The sequence below is a fragment of the Sinocyclocheilus anshuiensis genome, unplaced genomic scaffold (genome assembly GCF_001515605.1).
Source record: "Sinocyclocheilus anshuiensis isolate Anshui unplaced genomic scaffold, SAMN03320099.WGS_v1.1 scaffold999, whole genome shotgun sequence".
Lineage (NCBI taxonomy): Eukaryota > Metazoa > Chordata > Actinopteri > Cypriniformes > Cyprinidae > Sinocyclocheilus > Sinocyclocheilus anshuiensis.
The window spans coordinates 542883-556334 of record NW_015544197.1 but is presented as its reverse complement, the minus strand read 5'-3'; the positions used below and the strand labels follow the sequence as shown (position 1 = coordinate 556334).

The 13452-nt window shown below is 36.5% G+C and overlaps 2 protein-coding genes across 3 annotated transcripts in view; both read right to left on the bottom strand.

Moving 5' to 3' along the window:
- The window catches only part of LOC107696768 (ras-related protein Rab-6B-like), an 82000-nt gene extending 76338 nt beyond the window's left edge, over window positions 1-5662 (bottom strand). The window contains exon 1 of the mRNA XM_016497263.1: window positions 4759-5662. Coding sequence (XP_016352749.1) covers window positions 4759-5077 — 319 coding nt within the window. The 5' untranslated portion in view covers window positions 5078-5662. The remainder of the gene's footprint in view (window positions 1-4758) is intronic.
- The window catches only part of LOC107696767 (solute carrier organic anion transporter family member 2A1-like), a 47690-nt gene that overhangs the window by 16281 nt on the left and 17957 nt on the right, over window positions 1-13452 (bottom strand). Inside the window, exons 8-15 of one of the 2 annotated variants that reach the window (XR_001635124.1) lie at window positions 11508-11672; window positions 11147-11354; window positions 9123-9270; window positions 7873-8033; window positions 7679-7743; window positions 7096-7216; window positions 6211-6887; window positions 2138-2147 (exon numbers count right to left, since the gene is read on the bottom strand). Coding sequence is in view for 1 of the 2 variants with exons in the window: in XM_016497262.1 (XP_016352748.1) it covers window positions 6767-6887; window positions 7096-7216; window positions 7679-7743; window positions 7873-8033; window positions 9123-9270; window positions 11147-11354; window positions 11508-11672 (989 nt within the window). In the remaining variant the exon portion in view is untranslated. Of the gene's footprint in view, window positions 1-2137; window positions 2148-5962; window positions 6888-7095; window positions 7217-7678; window positions 7744-7872; window positions 8034-9122; window positions 9271-11146; window positions 11355-11507; window positions 11673-13452 lie in introns of those variants that run through there. The other variant, XM_016497262.1, reaches the window with a different exon arrangement.

The window sequence follows — 13452 nt, the reverse complement described above, 5'->3', positions numbered from 1 at the left end:
ACCAACATAATGCAGAACTCCCACATGACACTCCTCCAGACGGCTGTATCAGAGCTCTGTGGGCTGGAACATGGCGACAAGTCACTGTTTTCTTTTTTCTCTCTCTGCCATTTCCGCTTCCCTCAACCCAGTCCATGCCATTAATAAAATGATGGCCTCTGAACAGCCAGGATTCATGACTGCAGTTATATTCAACATGCATCAAGTGAGGAAACAGAGCCAACATGGAGCCAGTCAAACTAGCTGCATTTACACAGCTTAAGTATGTCTGGAACCAGGTAGGAGGACATTAAAAAACGAGACATGAAAGGTTTCAGAAGTGGCGAAGTGTGTGCTGCAGTGTGATAACGCTCCACTATCTTCCTCATACTGACTGGAGATGTGTTCAGAGCCCTACTTTCTTTTCAACCCCAACCAGGAACCTAAAGTCAGAACAGCTCTCATGTGTCCTGAGGAGGGAGTTAGGATGGGGGTGGGTGGGGTGGGGTGTCGGGGGAAGAGGGGTATTCAGCACCTTGGACAGCTTCTCGCAAAACCTCCCCAATCCAGATCCATTTAAATGAGATATATGAGCAGCAGCATTCTCCTTTCCACACTTTGGATTATCTTCATTCACGTGCAGTCCCTATACTTCTCTACTATCTCCATTTCCATACTGCATCTATCCACTGACCAAATTTGACTTCCCTTCACTTTTAATATCTCAATCGAGTAATCACCCGCACCTGCTTAACAAAATGCTGCCCATGCAAACTGGCCGCTCAAAGTGCAGATGGGACTTGCGTTTATTTCAACTGCTGATTGCTGGTAATGACTATGCATTTGCAATGTGTGTGGGAATTAAGAAATATGCTGACATTAGCAGTATTGGGCCTGAAAACATTATACTTTACACTGAAAGGAATATATTTATACACATTTGGCAGATAGGTGAAATGTGCACTCAACAGCATTCAACGCAGTGTATGCGTGCACTGGCATCAGACCCCAGGGAATTGGTCTACTGCATAGTGATATGCAAATATGTTCTAGTTTTGAATCTTAGGAGCCATATTTGATTCAAAAGCTGCAGTGAAGGAGAAGAACATCAGTAAATGCTGCCTAAATGTATGCTTTGTTCCTGACCCAAAGCTATCAGAAGACATGGAACATATTGTACAAGTCACATACTTGTATGGTGCTTTTATTGAGCTTTTTTTTATATTGACCTCCCATGGTCACAATGAAATGTCATTGTATGAGAAAGATCTTTGTGAATTTGTGTTCCACAGGTTTGAAACTGAAGGAATTAAATGGAATAAGTATAATTTTCTTCTTTTCATCATCTATTTTTAAGTTTCAAATTTAACCTAAATCAAGAGATTCCTAAATAAAACAACTATGTCAAGATTCCTAAAAGGGATAGGTCACACACACACACACACACACACACACACACACACACCCTAACACAAAGGTTTTTTTTTTACTATATAATAAAAATCAATGGGAAAGTCAAAATCCATATAGTGAAATTCAATGGGATCCAAAACAGCATTAAACCCCTTTTTCATATTATGGCAACAAATAAATAAATAAATAAATTTTAAAAAGTTCATTTTGGGTGAACTATCTTTTTAAAGTAGCACAATACTGAACACGTTTCAAAAAGGTTGTACGGTAGGCTCCAAACTAGAATCCATTAATGTTTGGTGTACGTTTCAATTATGCATTAACATTCTAATGAGGGTTTTGAGGCTTTTTTTCTTATCTTTGTTCAGATGTGTGCTGATGTGCATAGAAAGGGCAAAAAGAGTCATAAAAAAAAAGAGTTGAAGAGAAAAATCAATACCATGTCTCAAATTGCTCTACAAATGGTTGCATTAAGTGTCTCTAAAGGAAATAAGAGGCGGAGAGAAAGAACATGTGGAATGAAACATTGCTGCCAGTCCTCAACATCAACAACACACATATTGACAATGTGTTTACTGGCAAAGGTTGTAATCAGAGACTGCATTTGCCTAAATCAGTGACAGGGATGCAAACCAAAATAATCATAATAATGATAATTTATTAACTAAAGTGCAACATGGCTGATATTGTCTGATACAGAACAGGGTACCGTAGTTTACTGTTGTTATCAGTGATACTGGGTAACACACACTTCACTGTCTGTACTGGTCAATATGAATCCTCTCAGCTTATCTCTCCCTTAAGTCACAGACGGCACATTAAAGCCTTTCTGCAGTAATTGCAGCTGTCTTGGAGGCTTTCAATAACTGGATGACTCTGACTATAAACCAGCACATCACCTGCTTCAAAAAGGACTGTGTTTAAGCATGTCATGATTGACAGACAAAAGGTTTTAACTCCTGTGCAGTGCTGAAAATCCTGTACCTAATTTGGTGTTCACGGTCAAAAAATGTCCTGTCTCTTAAAAAATGCTTGTAAATCTCTCATTATGCTAGAGTATATTATCACCCAATCTTGCATTCAATCTTTTTGTCAACTTGTTTTCTTTCAATTAGCACAGGTTTTGTATTTCCTTTTGTAACTGACTGGTCATAGGCCTCATTGATCTAAGCCTTAACACCTTTTTGAGTGGGGAAAAAAATATTTTAAATTATTTGTGTATAATTTTGACAATATTGTCTCAAAAACTGAGATGCATAAACTCAGATCAATAAGGCCTCAATTAGATCCAAAAAGAGATACCAAACGTGCTAATAAAACAAGAAATAAAAACAAAAAACAAAACAAGCTGATAAAAATATTGAATCCAATATTTGGTGATTATATACCATAACAAGAAATTAACAAGCAATTTTTTGTAGGCCAATCATTTTTGACAGGGAACATCACAAGTGTAACATAATGGGGAAAAAAAATCTCAAATAAGTACAAAAATTATAATTTTTTTGAGAAGTTGTCATACCCTGTATGAGCAAAATCATTAAGTTTTAGTCCAATGCAATAACATTAATTAGCATTTTTGGGAAAAATAAAATTTTCTCTGGTCCAAAATGACCGGAACACAACATTAAGGCTTTTGTCAGCAAATCCAAACTCTGGTGAATTTATAAATTACAACAGATTAATTCAACTGAATTAGAAAATGTAAGGATAAAAATAGAATAAAATTCAATAAAATTCAAATGTTCGGGGTCATTTACATTACATAACACATTAAATTGAACAACTGTATCATAGTTATCACCAAAAGCATTAAGCAGCACAACTGTTTTTAACACTGATTATAGGAAATTTAAATGATTTTTAAATGATATTTAAATGATTTCTGAAGGATCATGTGACACTGACGAAAAATCCAGGAATAAAAGTACATTTTAAGATATATTCAAATGGAAATATTATTTAAAATCACAATAATACTGTTTTTATTGTATTTTTGATACTGTATTTTTAAGCATAAGAGACAAACATTTTAAAACATTAAATACAGTGTGCAATGTGCATATATAAATATTCTTTCTAATTTTACTGACGAAAATGTGGAATTCTTTGCAGTGATAAAAACTCTGCTGCCACAGCCTAAGAAGTTGAGACTTTATGGAAGTAACGACTGGAACAGATCCACAAGCTGATCCACATTCTGCATGGTGATCATCAACAACACCCAGAGAAATCCACAAAAAGCTGGGAGGAGGGTCTTTTTGCTACTTCACAACATCTCTGAAAGGCTTCAGATGGAGACAACAAAATAAAGCCAGGATCAGAATCCCTGGAGAGAAGCAGTGCCTCCGTACCATGGCAGCATCCATTGTTTACTCTCACAGTGTGAATCATACTCTCCGCAGCGCAATCCCAGACTTAAGTCCCACAGATCTGAGGACAGCTAAGACATTCTGGAGGCTCAATTCATCTGGTAGGAGGTTTTGAATGACGACAGGGGGCAGAATGTGAGGGGAAATCAGAGCTGAGTTACCCTGCTAAACATTAACTTACCTACTCAAATCACTTGCAACGCTAGGACTCATTCAACCATATCAATGGATAACTGACCCAGTCATCACTGCCATCATAGAGAAACAATACCAGGCAGAGTCTGCAGGCTGCAGACAAGTTCTCTCAATGGCACACACTGGGTGTGTCTCAACAACCAGATTATTTATTTATTTATTCATTCTGTTCTGTAAGTATGCAAGCTAAATTTTACACAACACTGGAGTCTCCAAATGCATTCAAATGGGCATTTATGAAACTTTAATACCATCTTGATTGTACATTATTAAAAACCAGAGACTTTAGACGTTTGACTGCAGTACATAGCCCTTCACTGGATTAAATTAATGAAATCCAGTGATTTACATCAATAGTTTATATTTTTACATTAACAACAAGCATTAAAGCAATATTATGAAATAAAAATGAGTTAAATAGCTTTAAATAGACTTTAAAAGTCTTTAAACTTGATAATCAGTTAAACTGATTTTTTTTATTAGGCTATTATTTAAATAAGTGGCCCATTTGCCAATTCAGCAATACATATCTGAAGGACGAATACAAATACAAAAACCACAAAAAGGCTGATAAGAGTGCTTATTTATCAGAAATATTAAACTTTAATCAAATGAGATATGTGAATCCCATAACACATCAAATAATATGCCACACTAGATCCACTGGCCTATGAATTCGATGTTTAATAAAATTGTATCATCATGTTCAAGTCAAGCAGGTGTATACAGACGCAAGTAAATAATCAATAATAATGCTTGTTATTAAAACTTCCCTTGACAATTCCAATATGACACTCACCGCTTTGCTCTCCAAGAAAGACGAGTTTGAATTTCCTTAAAGGGTTTCCAAAGTCATTACCCACAGACATGTTTGAGGGCTTGTTTTTTAACAGCGTGTTCCCACCGGTGTAAATGTCTGGATGGGGTAACGCGATGGAAAAAGCGGCGCTCCTGTGCGTTTGGAAACGGGAATGCTGCACTGGATCGGCTGTCAGGCTTAATAGCGGCTGCGCATGCGCGGCCTCACCTCTCTCTCTCTCCCTCTCTCGCACATACAAGACGTAATGCTGTATCAACCCACGGAGCGTGACGTCTGCAACTATCAACCATGACGTCATGTCGTATCGCCCACTGGAGAGTCTATATAGATCTATGTTTAAATACTGGCATACTTTGACACTGCTTGATTTATTTGTTAATTGGGTGGTGCTTGGGGTTCAGTAGCGGTTACATCTCAGAACTGGTAATTCCCAACCAGGGGTAGGACTACTGTATGTGTACCCTAGGGGGTGCTTAAGGGGGTTCCCGGGGGTACTTGGAAAGAATTCCCATTGTGGTAATAAAAGAGAAAACGAAAACATTACAATAACCAACCAATTACTGATAACTTATAATTGTGCAAGTTTAGTAAATTTGTTTGCATAACTTATATAACAAGTAACTTTAATAGTATTAATGATAATGCTATATAATATCCAGTACAATATGAGTTGAAACTAACAAATTTGACAACCCCCAGATACAATAAGTGCATGTCCTAAAATATATATATATTTTTTTTTTTGTATTATATAGCGCAAAATGAGCTGTGCCATTAGTGTTCTTTGTTATTTCATTTTAGTTGAAACTACATGCATTGAAATCAGAAGTTGGCAAATCATAATTAGCCTATAACTTTTCATAATAGACATAGAGTTATTATTATGAGATAAAAGCTGAAATTATGAGATATTAAGTCATCGTCATGAGATATAGTCAAAATTGTGAGATAAAAAGTCAATTATGAAAAAAGTCTAAATTACGAAATAAAGTCATAATTATGACACAAAGTTGAAATTATGGGATAAAAAGTCAAAATTATGGCAAAGTTAAATTAAGTCATAATTATTGGATAAAGTCAAGACTTTTTATGTCCCAATTATGATTTTTTTTTTCTTATGTGGCAGAAGTGGGCTTTCATTAAAGATCAGCCAAATGGCAAAAAAAAGCTACAAATTGTGAACAAATTTTATATTTGAAATAACTTATACATTGGTAAATAAATGTTACATATTGCATAATAAAGACTTATCAGAAAGTCACGATTCATTACTCCAAGCAGCAATTAGAAAAGCATTTTGTCATTTGTATTAAGAACAACAACAACAAAGTATGCACAAAGGGTATAATAAAACAGCAATATCAGGTATAAAAATATATTTTACAAACATCTAATGCCTATTTTCAAAATGTCTTCACATTTGGTAGTAACACTCACACAGTTTGATATTTGACACACTCGTGTATCTGTGTGCATTTGGGCATAAAGAGCACCCCACATCCTTCACATAGTCTTCAAATAGAAGAGAAGATATATGGACAAAAAAAAAAAAACATTAAACCATTTTGAATCATGATTCAATTATATATTAATCAAAGTTAAGGACAATATATAGAAATATCTCTTATGTTTTGTGTCCTCCCCAAAGGTGCCACAATCCTAAATGCGAAATAATCTGCTGATGGAAACTGTGGCTATGAGAATTATAAATTGTTTTGAGCACTATATGTAGTTATTTGTTAATACCAAAAATCACTGTGAAAGTGGAAAGTCCTTGAATCTGTCCAGTTACGGCCCCGCTTGCATGCCGGCAGAAATAAATACTCAAGAATTTAGTGTACAACATGAGAAATATCCAAACTGAATTCATCCCATTTCCAGACAGGTATTGGAAGGATGGGGTTTCTAGCCAAGAAATATCCAGGGGCTCAACTCACTGAGAAGGTTCTCAAAAGTGAGATGTGACGGGCCAAGCAGGGTTGAGGCATCACAGGGGTCCCTCTGGCTTTTTCTCTAAGCTGTACTCTCTGGTCCGGTGCATTTTCCAGCCAATAAATGCTAGGAGTGCAATGCCTAATGTCTTATAGCCCACCTGAAGTCCTAGATACCTGAAACAAGTCATCATGATCATCATCAGTGCTACCAAATAGTCTATTAACATTAATTAGCATAGTTTGCTTTCTGTTTTTTTTTAGCCTTGTTTGACTGAATATATTCAGTGTGTATGTTTGTTTAAACTCAAAATCTACCTTTTTTTTTTTTTGACACAAATGTACCTCCGTAATGCATTTAGGTCAAAAGAGAACATATTCTTACCTGTTTCTAAGGAGGTTGTTGTCATAGTAACCACATCCTTGTTTTTTTCCACAAGCAATTTTCCACCAGATACATGTGGAGTCTATGGTGATCCCGAACAGAGCTGGAGCTGGCAGCCAGGCTAAGCAGAGAGAGAGAGAGAGAGAAATAATTTTACTACAAATGTAAACAAATATATAACTATTCACTAAAATACCAAAAAAAAAAGCATAGATAGTTTGTAATAATATTCTTAGATGTAGGAACTGTGACGGAGATAAATTGATTGTTGTTGAATCACCAGAAGGGGGTGCTACAGTACTTACAGTATTGCAATTACATTTGCACAATTTAGAAAGTGTGTTTTTTTTCTTTTTCCAGGAAAGTGTTCTCATCTGAGAATCATTTACACTGTGGTTTACATTAACCAGTGTTCTCTATTTATTTCTGTGTATTATCAACTATCTTGTTTTGAGGATCTTCTGTTTCTTGTTTATCTGTACACATACTGCAGTCTGCGCTTATAATTTAAATTGCATTTCAGACTTTAAAAGAATGAATAAAAGAATAAAATTAATAAAAGTTGTTTTGGTATTTTACTTACTCAGAAGCCGCAGAAGCAGAAACTGAACCCCTATGGCAAAAGATTTATCTTCTGGAGGAACTGACCTGTAAGTAAAGACATAATGAGTGAAATAAGATACAAAAACTCTATCTCAAGATCTCTTACATTTGAAGTTCTCACACTAAATGCAGTGTTTTGGTGTTTATATGTTGGCATGCACGTGTGTTTCTCACCTGAGCACCATCATGTAGATGGGGTTGTGTGTTAGGCTGGCAATAAGTCCGGCCAGAGATATAAGGAGCATTACAGGCAGGAGATAGTGAGGGCAGGTGTTGGCACAAGGGCCAGGCTTGGCTGTGGTCAGACCAGGAATACACCGGCAGTTACTATAAATCTGTGTGTGGAGAGAGAATGGGTGTTATTATGCTATGACATTTCGAACAAGATTTTGGCATATATGAGTAGAACAAACAATTAGGCACCGAAAACTGATTGAATGAAAAATATTGGTGACCACAATTATTTCGAGTTAAGACACAAAAAAATATCTACAGGTCTGCTTAAGTCACAGAGAGCAGGAAAATACAATAAAATAAAATACAAATAAAGACTTAAAAATGAACTAATTTAAAATCCAATTCATTTTTATGTAAAAGGCATTTTATTAAACTACACAATATTAAACAAATGATAGCGTGACACGTCAAATCCTTGAAAAGCTACACAAGGTAAAAGGAAATCTGATCCAGACTTCAATAAATACAGGTTCACATGTAACAAGGACAAACATGGTTTAAGAATAAGAAACCAATAATATTTTATAATAACATTTTTCTTCACTTTTGCACGGTTAATTGTGGGCTAGCAAAACCAGTTGAGAAACCCTGCATTAGTGCTCACCTTCATTACAAACATCATTACAAGTGATAGCTATAAGGATAATATAATTATAAAGAGAACAAAAACTAACAGTGTTTCATTGATGCAGCTAATACTAACACTAAGGCTTTCCTTGTGCTCTATTGACTTCCACTGACACAGTGTCCTCGATTGCCGGTTTTGTTAAATTCAACAAGCAAGGGAGTCCAGACCCAAGTCTATTTCTCACTATAATTACCTCGTGGTATGATATGTGCTGCGTCATATAGAATAATTCATTATCAGCTGCTCCTGTAAGTCTCTTGCTGGGCAATTATACAGAAGCTTTAACACTCTTAGTTGTTCTGTGTCCCCAAAGCACTTCCTCCAGGAAGTATTACTAATTAGGGATTGATTGGACTCAGCCCACTGATCGCTAACAGACCATGAACGGTCATTTGCTAAGTGTCGCTAGTACAGCAGAGACTCTATCCGGCTTCAGTAATGAGCTAAATAAAGGTCTAGATGGATAGATCTATGCAGTGGCCTTGCTAGAACTCTGGCTTGAGATAATGGTATGGAAATTTCATGACCAAATTCTGTTTTGGTTGTTAGATTTATTTACCTGGACTCTATAAGGGTTCTTGGGATCCATGGTGAAGTTTGTGCACCCAGCATGGCAGGGTGAGATGTATTCAATGTTGTTTTCCCCACACACTGGGTTAAAGGTGCTGCTGGGACATGAGCAATTGGCACTACAGGACAGATGAGGCCTGCCGGGCAGAATGACACAATTTAGCCTCTACTAGCAGAATACAGAAACATTTTATCAATGGGTAATCTTAAAGTCGTAGTTTACTCAAAAATTGTGGCATTATTAACAGTCATGTCGTTCAAAACCTGATGATGTTTTTTTTTCTTACATAGAACACAAAAAGAGAATTATTGACAAATATTGTTTTATTTTATTTCACTTTTATTTTAATATAAAAGTGAATGGAGTGGCTGTCAAGCTTCAAAATTACAAAACAAGCACCATAAATATATATCCCTGTAGGTTCATAAAACTTGTCTGAATGATTTGTTCATGAATCTCACTGGACTGGAAGATTATCAGTCAATACTGAAAATTTCATATCACAATGTTTTTGTATAGCTTCAGAAGATTGGAATATAGCACACAGGTTGCATGGACTACTGTTATTATATTTTTTATGTTACTTTTAAGCTACTTTTTGAAGCTTAAAATCTCCAGTTTTCTTTAATTGTAATTGTATTGTAATAAACGACCAGTACAATATTCCTATTTCAATGAATTTGTAACAACATGAGGGCAAGCAAACAATGACAGATTTTTCATTTTTGGGTGAACTATTCCTTTAACATCCATTCACAGCCAAGTCTGATAAGAACATTGGTCAGGGTTCAGGACATAGACCATTTAACTGAGCAAACCATTGTGTGGGTATTTGACACAATAATAGGAGTATGTTCATAAAGTTCATGGCACATAATCAAATCACTAGAGTTCCTATTTGAGCACAAAGTGTTCTAGAGAAACAGACATTTCCTTTCCTTCCAGCTGGCTCAGTGAAAGTATTCAGATATGTAGGACACACGGCATTTTGTACGTTGATCTGAACTCAAGCTATTCTCAATGACTTGTGCCCCTTGCTGTTTCTCCCCGTGTGCTCCCTCAACTGATTATACAGCATGTCACTGGAAGTTGTTCTGGACCCAAAGATACAAACTTTCACTAGAGCACAATGGTCTAAATCCAAACACTGACAGAAGACAAAGAACAGGCTTAGCTTAACAGTGTTTTTAGGGTCTGTGAGGACTGGCTGTTTTTAACATACCCTATTTATAGATACTACTGTACTATAAAGTTTTGGCCCCTACATATATATATATATATATGTGTGTGTGTGTGTGTTGTAAACAGCACAGCTTAAGAAAAACATATTTAGCCTACACTTTCAAATGCCAAGATATGTTACAAAATGTACTAAGGGGAAAGATAATATATTTCCAGTCTTAAAATGCTTTCTGGGTAAATACAAAATGTATTTTTTTAAATATATTTATGGACAATATAAATAGGCTATATTTATATATATTTTAAAATCTATATTAGCAATATATTTTTGGTAAATTTTTTGTGTATTTTAAAAAATATATATCTTAAGTAATGGGAAGTGTTTCTATATGTCAAACATAGAGCATGCAGCTAGCAACACTCATATGTTAATGGGTTTGATTCTAAGGGGATACATGAACTAATAAAATGTATACTTTGAAGGCAATGTAGCTTTGGATAAAAATGTCTCCCAAAAGCATTTTTACATTAAAGCAGGGAATTACCAAAATCGCTAAAAATGTCCTTATCACAATTGTGCCTTTGAATAAGACAGTTAAGCTCAAGTTTCTCCAGAGGGACTGTCTGTGCAATAAGTCTTCTGAGAGTTTTTCATTTAAACAGAGAATATTCTAAAAACATGGAAGCAATCAAACAAATGAGAACAGTTTTGTGGTTTCTCACCTACCCAGGCCAGATCTGACAAAAAAATATTTATTTATTTCTGAACGTTAAAAAAATCCTCAATACCAAGAGTCAGCTAAATCAAATGAGCATGCGGTTAAACTCACCCATTAATGGCATTAGAAGTTTTGGGATAAACACCAGCAACATCTTGCGTGGGGCAGCCCATGAAGAAGAGGGGTACACAGCAGAAGACGGAGATGGTGAGCATTACAACAGAGAAGCGTGGAATGGCTCTGAACGACAACCTCCAACGTTTCATGATCAGACCCCCGAGCACCATCCCCACAGCAATGGACGGCAGGTTTAAAGCACCTGATTTATTCACAGATAAGAGATTTTTCTCAGTAAAAAAAACAACACTGGAATATGCCAAACACGATACTGTACACAGGAATGTCTGAGTGCCATGTTTCTCCAAAAACTGTAATCATATATAATTTATTCTGATATATTATGTTGGCTTACCAATAAGAAGGCTGCTGTAGGCCACAGAGGCACTGTACTGCCGCTCCAGGAACTTGTTGAGGAAGGTGGCGAGTCCAGCGATTACAGAGGAGAAACAGCACTGGCTCAGAACCAGCAGCATGAAGATAGGACTCAACAGCAGCCTAACAAACATCTTAGGGAACACTGCAAAAATACAAACAGACCACAGAAGACAGAAACAGATGTTGACATTTTTAAAGGCGAGTTCCAATTGAACCTTTTATATTTGCAAAGATAAACATAATTTGTGATCTATATATGAGCACATGTCCTATATACACCATATACACTATATGGACAAAAGTATTGGGACTCCTGACCATTACCCAAACAGAGACTCAGAGACTAAATACACAGACATTAATAAGGAGTTGGTCCCTCCTTTGCAACTAAAACAGCTTCCACTTTTCTGGGAAGGCTTTCCATTCGATTTTGGAGTGTTTCTGTGGGATTTTTTGCCCATTCATAAAGTAGAGCATTTGAGAGGTCAAGCGCTGATGTTGGACAAGAAGGCCTGGCTTGCAATCTCCGTTCCAGTTCATTCCAATGTCTTCGATGGGGTTAAGGTCAGAGCTCTGTGTGGACCAGTCAAGTTCTTCCACACCAAACTCATACAATCATTTCTTTATAGATCTTTCATTGTGCACTGGAGCACTGTAATGCTGGAAAAGAAAAGGGCCTTACCCAAACTGCTCCCACAAATTTGGAAGCATAGCATTGTCCAAAATGTCTTAGAATTAGGATTTCCCTCCACAAACAGTCAAGTCAAGTCAAGTCTGCTTTATTGTCAATTCTTCCACATGTACAGCACATACACACAGAGAATTGAAATTGCGTTACTCTCAGACCCTTGGTGCATACAGATGGCGTCATCGGTCGAGCGGTTGGACCGATATGCAAACTGGAAGGGGTCCAGGGAGGGGGGGAGGGCAAACAGCCCCATATACCATTATTCCTCCTACATCAAACACTACAGGCACTGGCTGGCTGGTACTACAGTTGACATTACAGTCAGACAGGCAATGCTCTCCTGGCAAACAAAGAAGTGTGCTTTGTCACTCCACAGAACACGTTTCCACTGCATGCTCCAGAGTCCAGTGGCGGCATGCTTTACACCACTCCATCCAGCTCCACTGAGCTCTCATGAACAACACATTTTTTTCCCCACAAATGTTTGTAAATGCAGACTGCATGGCTAGGTGCTTGATTTTACACAGTAAATTTGAAATCCGGAAAACAACACCATGAGAGTTAATTTCAACACTTTGAAAGTGTATATATGAGAACCACCCATAAAGTGTTAATTTAACACTTTCAAAAGTGTTGCCTCATGCAACACCAACACAGTTAAAAAATATGAACACTAAGAGAGTGAAATATTAACACCGATTCAGATAAAAACAACACTGTTACAGAGCTGAGTGCAGCTTAGTAGGAAACACTGGCAGAGTTAAAATTCTACACTATTCCGGTGTTGACTTGACACTTTGGAAAAATGGAAATCACAATATACTCAACTTTATAAAAGAGTCAAAAGTTACACCATCCTGGTGTTGATAGAACACTTTTTTGGGAGTTACTTTCTTATTATGGTTCTGCATTACCTACTAAAAAAACTGTAAAACTAGAAATTCACTATGAAGAAAACGTTACTCTGTTACGGTTTCAAAACTTTATTTCAGCACAGAGCAAGAAACCATAATGCCATGACATTATTACAAATAACAGTCCACAACAATGTAAAAAAGACTGTCATTGCCATAGGACATTTGTAAATCAAATGGCTTGTAGTACATCAATTCCTCAGGTTTTTTTGAGTACAAGACTGTGCTCTTGTTCAACAACACTGAAAGCATGAAGGTGTTCAACAAACTCGGATTCCATACACGATGCCAAAAAATAAATTCCATCCTTAATAAAAATT